Source organism: Orcinus orca, chromosome 19, assembly GCF_937001465.1.
Source record: "Orcinus orca chromosome 19, mOrcOrc1.1, whole genome shotgun sequence".
In the NCBI taxonomy this organism is placed as follows: Eukaryota; Metazoa; Chordata; class Mammalia; order Artiodactyla; family Delphinidae; genus Orcinus; species Orcinus orca.
In genome coordinates this window covers 9933705-9949663 of record NC_064577.1, presented here as the reverse complement: position 1 = coordinate 9949663, position 15959 = coordinate 9933705, and the positions used below count along the sequence as shown (strand labels likewise).

The following is a 15959-nucleotide window of genomic DNA, read 5'->3' as shown; positions in this document are numbered from 1 at the left end:
TTCTGAGGATAAAATGAGAATGCAACTAAGCACTTAACATTGTGCCTGGTTTGTGGTATCTGCCAAATAAAGGTCAGCTTTCCCAAATGAGCACAAATATTTGAGGCTCCTCACCTTTGTTCTAGTCTTAAGGCCAAGGGTCCAATTAGTAGTTAACCACCAATCTTCTCCCTGCCATTACTAGGTCAGTGACATACCAATGATTCTTCCTTAAAGCTCTCTTGCAAAGCAACTGGCGATACAGGTATGTCTCCTGCCCTGCAGAATTTAAGAACCTTTATGCGGTTCCTGCTGCCTGACGTAAAGAGGTCACTTACTCCACACCTCTCACTCTGTAGATGAAGGGCAGGATAGCTGATCTGAGGGACAGCAAGGTTCCAGGAGACAGACTTGTCCCAGGCCCCACTGTACATGAAAACAGAGCTCGGCTTAGAGTTTGGGATATTCAGCGGCACTCCCCTTACCTCGCCCCCTGCTGCCTTAAATTGGTCTGAAACACCTAACATTTCTATTCTTACTCAGCTGACTGTGTTAAATACTAATAAAAGCTTACAAAGCCACAGGGAAATCAAAGTAAAACAATTCTGGTTTAACAGAAATAATCTATTAACAAGAAAAAGTTAGTTCAATTAAATAGCACACTAACGGTTCTAGGTGCTACCACAGTAAAGGTACATAGGAAGAGTTTTTTTGTCTTCACTGTACAAAAGCAATATATACATGTCTTAAGAGCCTGGTCTGGATCCAACTGTTCATTTTCCTGATGTGTTATTTTGCTGTTGCTGCTCCGCCAGGGCTTGCTGAAGGCGCATCCGCTTCCGAGAATAGTGCTGCCAGTGCAGAATTTGCTGCTCATCAATAAATTTCGCACACTGAGCATTCACCAGCTCCTTACGGAAGTGTTCATATTGGAGCAGTTCTAACATGTGTAAACACTGAGGGTACCTGGGGTTAAGTTTATAAGTTAATGAGCGACATAACGTAATAATACCATGCTCTAGTTCAGTTACTCACCTAAAAACGATCTTGCAGCCTACCATTTCTGTAACATTAATTTAGTATACTTTGGTAGTACAGTTCTTTTTTTCCCTGCTTATGCATCAAAAGTCAGCAAAATTTTCAAAAGTGAGAAAACTTAAGTTCAGAAAGATTAAATAACTTGCCTAAGACCACACAGTAACTGGTAAACGGAGTCAACATTGGGGGACAAATCATGCTATTCTCTTCTGGTGGTTTCCAAGGTGAGGAACACGAACAGTTTTTATTTTAGTAATTAATTATGTGTTTAATTAATACCTACTGGTTTTCCATAAACAATAAGACAACTTTTATTTTAAAACTGAGTCAATCTCAGAAAGAACTAAGCACAAATATTGTATTCTAGTTTTCCATAGGGATATAACAATTCTGAAATTAAGTACATATACTCTAAGGTTGAGCAAATACGTAAGTAAATATGCTGTAGACAGAAAGCCAAATTTCTGGCTCTCAGAAAAAGAGTTTCAGATAAGGAAGCGGAAGGCTAGAATGAATCTTGTTACTGAGTTGGAATTGAAAACATCAGTATGAACTCATGGCTTTTTATATATATATATACACACACACACACACAGATATAGAAATAGATATTTATATACACACACACACACAATTTCTAGCTTTGTGTGTTGAGAGGGCCTACAAGCAGTGACACCAATGAGCACACTGAGTGCCCAGATCATGGGTTTTATATAGAATTATCCAAGGTTGGTTGGAGACATGGCTGATTCTAAGGCTAGCAGAGGGAAAGTACAAGATGAGCCTGGAATATTATGTAGTGCCAGAAAGAAAAATGCTCAGAAAATTATAGGGATACGTCAAAAGTACTCAGGAGCCAATGTGAAGGGGCTCCCACTGGCTATATCTGGGATCAAGAAGATACATAATTATAACCCACAAGATAAAGAATCCAAGAGTCCATATTGATATAACTTTTTTAAATGAATAAATAAATCAGGAACAAGGAAATGTTCCTTCCTTACAACTGAATACCAACTAATAAATGAATAAAGAATGATGGAATTAGAAAATCTCCACAGTAAAAATTGTTTCAAGCAAGTATCTTCCACAGATGCTAAAGTTAGGTAAAAGCATGAAATATGAAACAAGATATTTACATAGTCTCAAAGTATTCCCTCACAAAATATGTATTAAATACAAAAGGAAAAATAGTAACTTGATACAGAGAAAACTGGCAGCCACCACCTCAACCAAGTGACCAAAATTAATATCAGCAGTAGAGGGACAAATTGACATCCTATGACTCCTGATATACCAAGAAGGATATAACATCACTTCTGTGTCACACTTATGGGGGGAAGAAAAAGAAGACTGATGAACTCAGATTAATGGAGACTAAGACATGACAACAAAATGCAGCATCTGAGCCTAGACTGGACACTGCCCCAGACACAGGACATTAGTGAGACAGCTGGCAAAATGTGAGTGAGGTCTGCTGGTTAGATAACAAGATCAGATGATATATCAATGTTAATGTTCTGATTTTGATCACTGTACTATGATTATATAAGAAGTTTGCACTTAGAATATCTGGGGGAAGAATATACAGGAATTCTTCTTACTGTTTTTCCATTTGTTTTTAAGTAAAATTATTTCAAATAGAAAAGACATAAAATTTAAATGAGTCAATTAAAAAACAGTGAGTCTTATAGGGAGTACACAGATATAGCCAAAATTGTACAAGTGGTATTCAAATGACTAAAGTTTGGGGACAGTACACTACAGCAGTGCTTCTCAAATTTTAATGCACACATGAATCACTTCTTTTTTGGGGGGGGCGGTTCGCGGGCCTCTCACTGTTGTGGCCTCTCCCGTTGCGGCGCACAGGCTCCGGATGCGCAGCCTCAGCGGCCATGGCTCATGGACCCAGCTGCTCCGCGGCATGTGGGATCCTCCCGGACCGGGGCACGAACCCGCGTCCCCTGCATCGGCAGGCAGACTCGCAACCACTGCGCCACCAGGGAAGCCCACGTGAATCACTTCTTAAAATGCAGACTCTGGTTCAGGAAGTCTGGGGTGTAGCCTGAGGACTGCATTTCTAACAAGCTCCCAAGTGATACCAATGTTGCTGGTCTGAGAACCACATTGAGTAGCAGGGCCCTACACCATGTTGTCCTTATTACAGATTTGCTTCCTATACTCCAAAGATTCACAATTGCTTGTAATTGTCAGCAGCTAAGCCTGGAAAGCCCTACTCACACCTACCCTGGCTATTTCCTTTTCATGAGGACAGTGTTGGTAGTTAAAAAGACCTAGGTTTGAAACCAGCTCTGCCATTCTCCAGCTGAGTGGCCTCAAACAAGGTACTTAAACTCCCTTAAGGTTTAGTTTCTTCAACTGTAAAATAAGTTAATGTGACGACCAAGAGAATGGTCTTCAAGTAGCATTTAGTAACTGGAACTTAGACACACAGTGATCATTTATCAGACTTGTAGAGTCAATGCTCAGAATACATTACATGACAAAATAAGGAATTATAAATATGTTAATAGGCTACAATTATAGCATTAACCAACCAGATGAAATAGAAGAGGTACAAAAGGAAAGTTCTGCAATTAGATTTTTTAAAAATAAATAAGAAATAAATGGAGAACTAAACTAACAGCATTGATGAAAATAAGAACTGAAAGATTTTAGTTGACATAAAGCTCCCAGCAAGTCAACAATATGAATCCTTGCCCCCTCATTCCCTGCCCCCCCAAAAGGTAATGTAAACTTAAGTTGAACAAATAGAAGTATAATGTCCATATGAAGAATAAAAAGCTATTTGGTCCACTGTACCTTGACATCTGAAGGCCTGTGTTTAGCTCTTGGCTGAAAAACATAAGGCATAAGTGCAAAACATCCAAAGGTGGGCACATGAGAAATGGCTGAAGGTAGGTGAGAAAAAAAGATGTAAGAGATAAATTATAGTTGCAAGTCATGGCTGTTAGTGAAATGGTGGAAACTGTCTAGAAGAGGCAACTGCTCCTCTGCTCTAGCCAGTGGCTGACCTGGGAGAACAAAGACCTGGGGTTACCAGATCCTCCAGAATTTTAGAGAGTAGCTAGAAATCTGGATTAAAATAGGAAACTTTCTAATCTTCAAATGTTGGCAACTATTAAATGAAAACCTTGTGCAGAAATGAAATGGGGGTTAATTTGCAACCTCTCTTGAATTTAAATATCTGAATGGCTGTTCCTCAAGAGGGCATAGATTGGTTCTGGATTAATTCAGGGATAAAACTCAACATGGGTTGAAGTTACATGGAGGTATATCATATTATTATACAAGGAAGAACTTTCTAGCATCTAGCTAACAATGGAATTGGTTGCCCCTGAATGGAGTAGTATGGGCTCACTGGAAACCTCCAGCCAGCATGTAGATGACCATCTCAGCAATGTTGTGGGTGAAACTGAACTTGATGGTGTCTAGGGCTCAGTGTCCAACACTGAGTCTCTAAGTCTACATACATATAACATGTTGCAATCTAATAAAAAAAAGTCTTTTCTCTGGATTATTAAATGAATAATGGTTCTTTATAAAGGGCCAGTAAGGGTGCCAAGGGTCCTGCAAGCTACAGGAGGATGTGGGCTTCATACATCCTCCTTGTTATGAGACACAGATCAGAAAAGTGGGAGTACAAGTTTGAAACGTTTTCCTCTCAAACTTGTGTTTGTTTAGGAAAAAAAAAGACTAAGTTTCACCATTGCTTTTTGACTACCTAGTTAAGACAAAGCACAGGTGGGAATTCACGGTTTCTTTTTTACCATTAAAAAGGAATAAGTTCGGGGACTTCCCTGGCAGTCCAGTGGTTAAGACTCCACGCTCCCAATGCAGGGTCCCGGGTTCGATCCCTGGTCAGAGAACTAGATCCCGCATGCCACAACTAAGACCTGGTGCAGCCAAATGAATCAATAAATATTAAAAAAAAAAAAAAAGTAAGCTATAGCACTACTGCAAATTAGCAGAAAAAAAAAGGAATAAGTTCATGATTATAGTATGCTCCTTGCAATTCATAAGCCTTAAAAAGAAAGCATCTATTGCACAACTTGAATAATACATATATTTATTATGTAAAATATATAAAATAAAATAAGCAGCTACTAAGACTCAGGTAAGGCTACCTCCTCCAGAAAACCTTCCTTACAAGTAAGTACCCCTTTCTATGGTCTTTCATGTTCAGGCTATGGCTATGTCATTGCATATATAGACTGTGGGTTCCTCTGGGTCAGAAACCCGGTGAGATGGAGTGAGTGGTACAAGGTAAGGTCAGACAAGACAGGGCCAGATCATACAGGTCTTCAGCTCGAGAAAAGAGACTAGATTTTCCTCTGCATGCAATGAGAAGCAACTGAAGAGTTCTAATGGAATGTTGTGATTTCTATTTTTAAGATACCAAGTCGGCTTCTGTGTAGAAAATGGTTCTTCTTTCTTTGGCTTGGGGGCGGGGGATGGCAGGGAGAAAGCAGGGATACTGGTGAGTATATCACTGAAATAATCCAAGTTAAGTTAGAGATCAGTGTGTCTCATATTAAAATGGAGACAACTAAAAGAAGTGCAGAGATTCAAACTGTATTTTTTCCAATGTGAAACTAAGAAGTCTATTAAATATCAGTGCTTTGGAGTATAATAAAGTACACACATATTTAGGACTATAAAAATTAAACTTACTTTAGATACTTGGCATATTCTGGTTCTTTCCAGTAAAGCAAGTACTTAAGATAATTAACAAAAGCTTTGTCTTTGAAGTAACCTCTTTGGGCAAGAACTGAAAGGCATAAAAAAAAAAAAATACACCTGTAGAGCAAATCAATCCTTGGACTACTGATTTGTGACTCCTAACATACAAGTAAAGAATTTACTTACATAACATCCCCACCACCGACACTCATTGAATTCACAACAGAAGTCCCAGTTTGCTCAATTATATATATACCAATATAAGTGTAGCAATAATTCTGTTCAATTGAGAATGTACAAAAGCAGATACGAAAGTCATCCCTCAAATCCACAGGGGACTGGTTCTAAGAGAGCCCACAGACACCAAAACCCACAGATGCTCAAGTCTCACATAAAATAACATAGCGCAATGACAATGACAGTATTGTCACCCTCCGTATGGGAAGATTCAACCAACTGCAGTTGAATCCGAGGATACAAAGGGCCAACTATGAATTGGAACTCTTCTATCAGAAATTATAAATAGCTACTCAATTCAATGAGGTGTTCAACAACTTACAATTAAGGTAATTTGGGTTGGCTAAACACTGCACAAATTCCAACTCCAACTGAAACCGAAGTCGATTTCCAGCATCATCTAGGAGAGAAGATAGCAAAAATCATCCAAAATAAACGTCACCATATACAATACTGATTTGTAGAAAGAAAACAGCAGTAAAGAAACCTGACTAATGATGAGATACGTTTCTACATAAAGAAGGGCACGTGAAGGTTTTCCTAAACTGGGCGAGGGAGGAGAAAAATCTTCCTTAGAAGTGTAAGGAAAGCAAAGCCCTGATTAAAAGGAATGTTTAATCAGGAATGAATGAATTCTCTAATGTTAAAGACAAGTTATCAAAGAAAACAGGATCACACACGGGGCAGAACATTTATCACTCGTGAGCCACTATGTTGAGATTTTAACATTGACCACTGTTGTGGTAAGTTGCGGTAACTGTGCCTTGCCTTATTTCAATGTGTTACAAGTTGTTAAGTGATTAAGCTAAGCAAAAACAAAGCAAACGCTAAACCTATCAAGAAAAGTTCAGAATGCAAGCTGAAAGAGACCATGGTGAGAACGCAAGATCAGGGAACGCTTGCTTCGGTGAGACGCGTCAGTTGCAAAATAATACACGAGTTTGTCGACGATGTTTTAAACTTATGCAAGCTCATTTAAGACGCAGAAAACAAATCGAGGAAGCGGTTTATGATCCAAAATCTCTCCTTTAGCCTCGCCGGAAGCCGACCCCTCGCCGGGGTCGGTGTCTGAATAACAAGTGAGGAGAAAGGATACACCAACAAAACAAACTCTGAAAAGGCCAAACTACCTTCGCCCTTCCAGACGCTAGAAGAGCCCTCGCCCCTCCCGGTCCGAACAATCACCTTGCGGGGACTTAGGCCTGGAAAGAGAACCTGGGGAAGCGGGAGCAGATGTCTGGGCCCAGGATAGTTCTATTTGCCAAAACGCACGGCTCGGACCGCCACTCACCTGTCTCCATAGCGACAGCTGCTGCCATCACCAGCAAAGGAGCTAAGCAGCCAGCAGCCCGACACCGCGAACGCCGGGAGTGGCGGGGGAGGTGCCGGAAGCCGCGGCTCCCCCTTCCTGCCGCGGTGCAGTGTGGGATGCGGCGGGCGGGCAGAGCCTCGCGCGGGGGCGGGCGGCTCCTCTCATCCCAGGCCCGCCCCGGCTCGGCCCGTTCCCGCCTCCGCCCGCGCGGGCTCTTGACAAGCTAGGGGGCGATGCGGGGGCTGACCTAGCGCGGGGCCTAACCCAGGGTTTCAGAGGTGCCATCACCATCCCCAGCCAGGACCACTGTTCCTGCACGTGGCTGTGTCAGGGGATCCTCGGCTACCGCTGTGCCTGCGTCACAGTGCCATGTGATGTCACTCCTCACCGTGTGACGTAACCCGTCGAGGAGCGTGGGGCAGTGGGGCCTCGCGAGGCCTGCTTGGTTCCATTACCCCTGTAAGATGGCCTCACCCCTTGGGGGAAAGTTCTCTCCGCCCCGGGCTGAGGCCACGCGCTCCGAGGAGACGGCAACGGTCCGCGTGGAGACGTCGTCCCACCGCATGGAGACGACCTCCCGTGAGGTGCGGAGGTTTTCCCGTTAGGTGGAGACCACCCAGTGCCGCAGCGAGGGGTGCTCCGTCTCCCCCTCTGTGAAACGGGCCCCTCGCGTCTTCGAGGTGTCCTACCAGCACGTGGAAACCGCCTCGCAGCGCACGGAGACGGCCTCCCGCCGCGTCAGGGCCTTGTCTCTGCGGGTGGAGACGTCTCTGCACCGCGTGGACAGCCCGCCGCGGCGGGAGCAGCCGGCCGCTCGCCAAAATGTCCAAAAGGCCCGATGAAATGCTTCCTTCCTCGGGGCCACGAGAGGGCCATGGCCCTTGGCCAGGGCAGAATTGCCTCCAGTTCGCAGCCAGCCTGCTGCCAGGTGGACCGATCATCTTTGGTTTCCTGGAAGCAGACCACAAATCAATTTAAGAGCCAAGCTGCGGTTTCAGGACTCAGCCAACATTCATTGACCCTGCTGCACCCTGGACCATCCTTTCCTGCCTTTGACCCAGTGAACTACTTTAACTTGAAGCCAGCACAGAAAGTTTTCGGGCCCTGTATATTGTATATATTGAGATGATGGACAAAGAGGCTGTTTGAACCTCTGAGGCAGGTGAGTTTTGGATTCTTAGCCCCTGAACGACCTTTGCTGCTTCAAATTTAGGGACAAGGAGCAAACTGAAGTCATGACCAGTGGAATGATTATATGCCTGCAGCAAACCTGAGGGGCAAGGAGCAGACTTTCCTTAATTAGTTGGCCTGTGTTTATGTTTCAAAATTGTTATTTTCTTTATGCCAAGCCCTCGTGCATGGTAGCCCGAGCCACACGCATTTTAACATAGGTCAAATGTAGCTCAAAGTGAAACTACATCCCCAGTCAAGAATAATCTTAGAAAGGAAACCTGACCTGTGATTTGAGGAGGTACAGGGGAGGAATATTTATTGAGCACCTACTCTGTGCCAGGTGTTATTTTAGCATTTGGGCTATAGCAGTGAACAAGGCGAATAGGGTCCTGGCTCTTGGGGAGCTTACACTCTAGTGAAAAGGCAGACAACAAATGACAAAACAAGAGTTTTGTATTGTGATTAGCACTATGAAGGAAATAAAACAGGTAGTGTGATAGAGAATGTAAGGGGGTTGTTTAGATGGGATGGTCAGGGAAGGCCTTGCTGATTAGGCAGCATTTGATCTGGGACTTGTTTAGTGAACAGTGAGCCATGCAAAGGTCTGGGGAGAGTGCATTCTAGGTAGAGGAAATCAGACAAGTCCAAAGGGTGAAGGGGAGCAAGCTTGGACTGTTCAAGGAGCAGAAAAAAGACCAGTGTGGCTGGAGCTTAGGGAGGGAGAGCGTTGTATGGAAGGGAGGATGTTAGAGAAGCAGGCAGTGGCCAGTTCATAGAGGGTCTTGAAAGCCACAATAAGGAGCTTGGGTTTTATTCTAAGGTCAGTGGGAAGATACTGAAGGGTTTTCAGCAGGGGAGTGACATGATGCATTTTGCATTTAAAAAATATCCTGGTTCCTGTGTGTAGGATGTAGGACAGTGGTTCTCAGGGATGATTTTTATCCCCCAAGAGACATTTGGCAATGTCTAGAGACTTTTTTTTTGTTTGTCACGATGGGGGGGGGGGCAGTTGCTACTGGTATCTAGTGAGTGGAGACCAGGGATGCTGCTAGGCCTCCTACAGTGCCCAAGACAGCCCCCCTCCCCCAAGCAAAGGGAACTACGTTTGGACTAACACACTTAGTCCAAAATGTCAATAGTGTGAGGGTGAGAAACCGTGATGTGTAGGGGACCAGAGAGGAAACAGGAACTAGTTAGGAAGCTAATAACGTGGTCCAGTAAGAGATGATAGTGGCTTATACTAGGGTGGCAGAAGTGGAGCTAGAGAAAAGAGTGCAGATTAGGGATGTGTTCTGGAAGTGGAGCTGACATGACTGATGGGTATGGAAAGTGAGGGAAAGAGGAATAGAAGAGGGCTTCTCTGGTGGCACAGTGGTCGAGAGTCAGCCTGCCGATGCAGGGGACACGGGTTCGTGCCCCGGTCCGGGAAGATCCCACATGCCGCGGAGTGGCTGGGCCCGTGAGCCATGGCCGCTGAGCCTGTGCTCCGCAACGGGAGAGGCCACAACAGTGAGAGGCCCGCGTACCGCAAAAAAAAAAAAAAAAAAAAAAAGGAATAGAAGAATCGAAGATGACTTCTAAGTTTTGGCTTGAGCAGTTTGGTGTATGGTGATGCCATTTACTAGGCTGAGAAATACTAGGGGACGATCGGTTTAGGAGGAAAAATCAGTTCCATTTTGGCCGTATTGAGTTTCAGATGCCTATCAAATACCCAAGTGGAGTTGACTGTAAGAGCCTGGCTGCCATGAGAAAGGTGAGGATTGGAAATATAAAATATAGGGTCATCAGTCCATAGATGGTATTTAAAGCCAGGGGACTGAGTGACAATCATCTGCCAGTCTGTCTCGCTCATTTTATGCCCGTGAATGGATTAGAACTCTTGTTCATCAGGGAACACCAGCTGGCTAAACACCTCTTCCCCCCTCTCACCCCCGCAGGGTCTGGCTTGACCTACCTAACTCGTCCTTGCCTGTAGCCCTTTGGTAGCCACCAATAAGGGAGAAAGTTTGCACTAAAATGTGAGACAAATGCTTCTGAAAACTTGAGTTTCACTGACAACATTACACTGCTCCTGGGAAGAGGGTTCTTAAAGGTTCAGAAGTTCAACTTTTTCGGGGGTTTTGTGTGTGGGGGGGTGTTGTTACATGGATATCAGTGTCCCAGGTTCTTGTGGGATGGCTGAACAACTGAACTGATGTATAATAGTGGTTCTCAACTGGTGGCAGTTTTCCCCACAGGGGACACTTAGCAATGTCTGGAGGCATTGTTGTCACAACTGTGGGGGTTGGATGCTACTGGCATCTAGTGGGTGGAGACCAGGGATGACACTACACATCCTACAGTGCGCAGGGTCATCCGCCACCCCATCCCCGACGACAAAGAATCACTTGGCCCAAAGTGTCAATAGTACCAACATTGAAAAACCCTGAAGATTCTAGCAGTTTGGAAAGCTAGAGCATGGTCCATTGGGGGAAGCACCCCACTTCATGACAGATTTGCTATGGGGAAAGGTTTAGAGGTAGTGGCCTCTGTCAAATGTCAGGGCAGGAACTGTCAGAGGGGAGAGATATGTGGCTTTTCGAGGAGAACTTACATCCCTGCTTTCAACAATGTATATTTATCCCAGGAGGAAAGGCCTTGATGTAAAGACCTTGATTTTGTGGGACCTCCTTGTGAGGTAGAGTACTCTCTGTTGGCAGGCACTGTGCTCAGTCATTACCACGTTACCTCATTTTATTATGGGGGAGTGTACTGGGCCTCCCTGGCGGATAGGGGCTCAGGCCAGGGGAACGTTAGAAAACCCCAGAGGCTACCCTAATGCTTCTGCCTCATAAAACTTCTGCTGTAGACTAACAATTAGACTTCGGAATTTTAGTCTTTGGTGAGCTTACTCATTCTTTTTAATGTGACAGACCACATGCATTATATACACTCTCTTAAGTGTTATTTAAGTGAACAAAGTAGTTTATTTTTCTTTAACAATGTTCCTTATCAATGTTTTTATTACAAAAGCGATAGGTGCTTAATGTAACAAATTAAATAATTCAAGATGTGTAAAGAAAAATTTAGTAATTTGTCCATTTCCATCCTCTGGAAATAATTCATGTCAGCAACTTGGTGTATATCCTTCTAGACCTTTCTGCATTAAGTGCTCCTAACCCCCTTCTTGGTCATACCTGGAAAAATGGTTGGAAGGTTACTGTGAAAAAGCCAAAGACTTGGTTTCTAGATGATTGATTCTCTTGGAAGGATATAGGATTCTGGTAGCTCTTTCTTTTTGTTGTTACACTTGTATCGTAAGAAAGGTTTTTACCTAGGTTTCTTCCTCCCAGTTTCATTTACTCATATTTCCAAACTGAAATCCAAAGAGATATACACAGAACAAGAAAGTGTCAAAAAAGACAAGAGACATGAAAAAAAAGGATGTGACAAGATACTTGTCATATGTACTGTATATCAGATTCCACAGCTTTAAAATGATCCTGTATGTTAAAGGAGCTTATATCTGTCATAATTTTTAAGGTACCTGCTGCATATTGTTAAGTGTGTGCTACCCATACTGTGTGTCATCATCCTTCCCACTTTGTCTTGGAAGCTCCAAAGGAGTGCGGGTGCTTTTGTATCTGTGACATGGTATACAATCGCTAGCCCAACGTGCGTGCAATGAAGAAGGAAGAGCAGTGCTGTCCCTCTATTCCCAGCCAAGAAGGCATCGCATGGCTCCATCTACTAATCCGTTAGACTTACTGATCTAGGTAGTAGCCGTGACCTGCCTTCAGTTGTTGCCAACCAGGTTAGTTTGGAAAGACTAAGTACCTGTCAGCACCTGTCATTCTCATAATCCATTCATTTATATATAAGCTGAAGGCAGCTTACAAAGTTCAGCATATGTATTTTCTGTCAGCTGTGTTGAAAATACTTGGAAGAATTCTGTTACTACAACACTCTTTCCCCAGATCACATGAGCCATGGAAAGAATCAGGAGCCCAACCAGCAAGATATTTGGGTCAAGGGCCCATCTAGATCTCCCAGGATTCCGGTTCCTCCATTCTTACCGCTGCTCCCATCCCACCATAGCTGGTACTTGACCCCGCCTCTAGGGGGTTCCACAAACTGTTAGGCTGGAGAAACAGTTCACCGTTTAAAAACTTTTTTTCCGAACGGTTGATCTTCATGGTACAGATGGAAAAACTGAAGTCCATAGAAGCCAAAAGTAATTTGGCCAGGAGCAGAGGTGCTAGCAACCACTTTTGACTACCTCCTAGGATGGTTTCTTTTGATAAACAAATGAAGGTAGATCTAGTGTCCTTAAATTTAATTTACAATGAGCATAGTGGATCATACTAAAAATAGAAAAGGAAGAGAGACAGAAGTAACATTTATACTGAATTCTACAGAACACTCTCATTCATGTGAGACTCCGAAAACATTATTATTTTGAAGCTCTGTTATTAAGTGCAGAAACATTTAGCATCATCATGGCTTCTTGATAAATTGGCCCCTTTATCATTATGAAATAACCTTATCTCTGGTAATGTTCTTTGCTCTGAAATCTATCTATTTGATATCAATATAGCTGCTCTAGCTTTCTTTTGATTATTGTTAAGATGGTGCATCTTTTTCCAACCTATTTGTGTCTTTTATTTAAAGTAGATTTGTTGTTAGTATTATAGTTGGATCTTGGTTGGTTTTTCTTTTTTATCCTAATAATTTCTGCCTTTTACTTGGGATGTTTAGACAATTTATATTTTCTGTAATTACTGACGTGGCTGGGTTTAAATCTACCATCTAGCTGTTTGTTTTATATTTATTCCCTCTGGTCTTTGTTGCCTTTTCTCCTTTTTTTTTTAAGACTAATTTAGTACTTTTAATTATTCCATTTCATCTCCTTTGTTGGCATATTTACTCTTTTCATTTTAGTAGTTTCATGAGGGTTTAATATCCATTTTCGATTTTTCATATTCTACCTTTACATGGTATTATACTCCTTGACCCATAGTATAAGAATCTTACACGAGTATACTTCTGTTTTTCTTGACTTTTTTTGCTATTGTTGTCATACATGTTACTTATACATGTTACAAATCCCATAGTACATTGTTAGCATATTAGCTTTAAACAGTCAATTGTCTTTTTTTTTTTTTTTTTTTTTTTGCGGTGTGCGGGCCTCTCACTGTTGTGGCCTCTCCCATTGTGGAGCACAGGCTCTGGACACGCAGGCTCAGCGGCCATGGCTCACGGGCCCAGCCGCTCCGTGGCACGTGGGATCCTCCCGGACCGGGGCACCAACCCGTGTGCCCTGCATTGGCAGGCGGACTCTCAACCACTGCGCCACCAGGGAAGCCCCGATTGTCTTTTTTTTTAATTTTTTTACAGTAGGTCCCTGTTGGTTATCTATTTTAAATATTCAGTTGATTGTCTTTTAAAGAATTTTAAGTGATAACTTTTAAAAGCTCTGCTCACATAGTTAGCAGTTTTGATGCTCTCCACTCCTTTGTATAGATCCAGATTTCCATCTGGTAGCATGTTCCTTCTGCTTAAAGGACTTCCTTAATCATTGCTTCTAGTGCATGTTTGCTGGTGATGAATTCTTTCAGTTTTTATATGTCCAATAAAGTCTTGATTTTGCCCTCATTTTTGAAATATATTTTGAAAATCATCAATGTAGTCTAATCTGTTTGTTTTACTTAATAAGGAAACTGAGGCACAGAATGAGAACATCTTGCCAGTCACATGGCACTTAGCCTACCTGCAGTGGCACTGCCCCAACCACTCTGTCAGAATAGCAAAGATTTTGCCACTGGAAACTCATTCATTTAGTTGTCAGTGGCCTGTCCACATTACCCTTTAAATATACCAGGAGAAAGGGCTAAAGTAAATAAATTGCTCTTTAGTGTGTCTTCGTTGATCAGATTCCTTTACCACATCCAGAGCCACTTCATCCATTAGGCGTGGCAGGCTCTAACCCTACAAGTTGTGAACTTTGTAAGGGCCTGCCACAATGGTTGAAGCTTGAAAACTTCATTGGCTTCAAAATACAAGAAGAAGAAAATAGCAAAATTAAAATTAATAAGTGCCAATGTGCACACATTGTAATATATGTGATAGGATACGGGTCAGGACCTCCAAAAATAAGAATATCTAAGACCCAGGTCTTAAAATGGCTCTGCCAAGGTAACTGTAAACTGATATCTGGACTCTGGAGAGATGACAAGGTAGGGCCTCTCTCCAAAAATGATAAGACTGATAAGACTTTGGCCGGGGGCAGCCTAGAGATCTCAAGTTTCCTTTATTTTCTTTCTTCCCTCCTTTGACCAGACTGACCTTCCCACTGACTGAAAAACTAGACCTCGGATAAGTGAATTCACCCCTCTGGGCCTCACTGCCCCCACTGAAAATGAGATGTTTGGACTAATCTTTAGATCTGTGATTCCCAAAGTGAGGAATGCAAACGTTGCTGGTGTGCAAGAGGATTTTAGGAGGTATGGAAACATTTTTTATTTTGATAATTAAATATTTATTTCAGTGTGTATTAGATTAAAAAATATAACTAGCCCTCAAACTTGTTATTTCACCAATATTTTACTTCAGCTATAGTAGGCTTTTTTTTTTTTTAAAGAAGATGTTGGGGGCAGGAGTTTATTAATTAATTTATTTATTTTGGCTGTGTTGGGTCTTCGTTTCTGTGCGAGGGCTTTCTCTAGTTGTGGCGAGTGGGGGCCACTCCACATCGCGGTGCGCGGGCCTCTCACTATCGCGGCCTCTCTCGTTGCGGAGCACAGGCTCCAGACGCGCAGGCTCAGTAGTTGTGGCTCACGGGTCCAGTTGCTCCGCGGAATGTGGGATCCTCCCAGATCAGGGCTCAAACCCGTGTCCCCTGCATTAGCAGGAAGATTCTCAACCACTGCGCCACCATTGAAGCCCTATAGTAGGCATTTTTAAATGTTTAAATGAATTGATTTAAAGAAAAAATAATCAGATTCCATAAACAATTGGCCTTGGGTGTGGCTAGAAGTTTGAAAGTAATATGGAATACACTGACTGATGTTTGGGAAAGGAGGCACTAATTTAGTTCCTTAAGGGAATGTTTTTTGAACTCCATGAGAAAGCCTGGGGCTGTGACATCAATTTAGTGGATTGTAATCAGCATTTTTCTTATTAATGAAATAAAAATAGAAAAATATAGAATATATCAGAGTGTTCACACATAGTAAAGGTAAGAATTTCTTTGTGAAACTTTTCTGTATTGTCACAGTATAAAATATGTTAATATTGAGAGTCACTGTCCAGAAGGTTGGAGAAAAGTGCATCCTGTGAGTCCGTGACCATCTTTGAGTTTGTGCCATGACAGACAGTGGACAGCAGAGGTCAGGCAATCCCCGCACGGCAGCAAAGGCTGATCCTTAGCCCAGCAGAAACCTCAAGGGAATGCCAAGCGGCACAGAGGCCTGACGCCAGGCCTGAGGTGACAATTGTTAACAGAAAATCCAGCTCATTGGCCTTCAGGGGTGACCAC

General features: G+C 42.8%; 4 protein-coding genes across 9 annotated transcripts in view; 2 read left to right on the top strand and 2 right to left on the bottom strand.

Annotated features, from left to right (window-relative positions):
• Nucleotides 1-6358, bottom strand: part of KIAA0753 (KIAA0753 ortholog) — a 79482-nt gene extending 73124 nt beyond the window's left edge. Inside the window, exon 1 of the mRNA XM_033423144.2 lies at nt 6281-6358. The gene's annotated coding sequence lies outside the window, so the exon portion shown is untranslated. The remainder of the gene's footprint in view (nt 1-6280) is intronic.
• On the bottom strand, nt 583-7403 carry MED31 (mediator complex subunit 31). The gene is made up of 4 exons (XM_004267015.3): nt 7250-7403; nt 6281-6358; nt 5713-5809; nt 583-945 (listed from the first exon to the last, which is right to left on the bottom strand). Exons 1-4 carry the CDS (start codon nt 7275-7277, stop codon nt 753-755), a joined length of 396 nt encoding a protein of 131 aa, XP_004267063.1. The 5' UTR covers nt 7278-7403; the 3' UTR covers nt 583-752.
• Nucleotides 7404-7730: 327 nt separating this feature from the next.
• The window catches only part of XAF1 (XIAP associated factor 1), an 84999-nt gene continuing 76770 nt past the window's right edge, over nt 7731-15959 (top strand). For 4 of the 6 annotated variants that reach the window (XM_049702044.1, XM_049702049.1, XM_049702046.1 and 1 more), the window contains exons 1-2: nt 12067-12236; nt 14762-14925. Coding sequence is in view for 2 of the 6 variants with exons in the window: in XM_049702047.1 (XP_049558004.1) it covers nt 14846-14925 (80 nt within the window). In the remaining 4 variants the exon portion in view is untranslated. Of the gene's footprint in view, nt 8433-12061; nt 12237-14761; nt 14926-15959 lie in introns of those variants that run through there. The other 2 variants (XM_049702047.1, XM_049702048.1) reach the window with 2 other exon arrangements.
• Nucleotides 7735-8112, top strand: C19H17orf100 (chromosome 19 C17orf100 homolog). The gene is given in 1 exon segment (XM_004286948.3): nt 7735-8112. A coding segment is annotated over 1 exon segment (378 nt).

Excerpts from the sequence above, each read along its gene's own strand:
- MED31 (XM_004267015.3), bottom strand. The coding sequence starts at position 7,277 with ATGGCAGCAGCTGTCGCTATGGAGACAG. Across the intron at positions 5,810-6,280 it reads CAACCCAAATTACCTTAATT|TTCTTGCCCAAAGAGGTTAC; the intron begins GTAAGTTGTTGA and ends TATGCCTTTCAG. Across the intron at positions 946-5,712 it reads GAATATGCCAAGTATCTAAA|GTACCCTCAGTGTTTACACA; the intron begins GTAAGTTTAATT and ends ACTTAACCCCAG.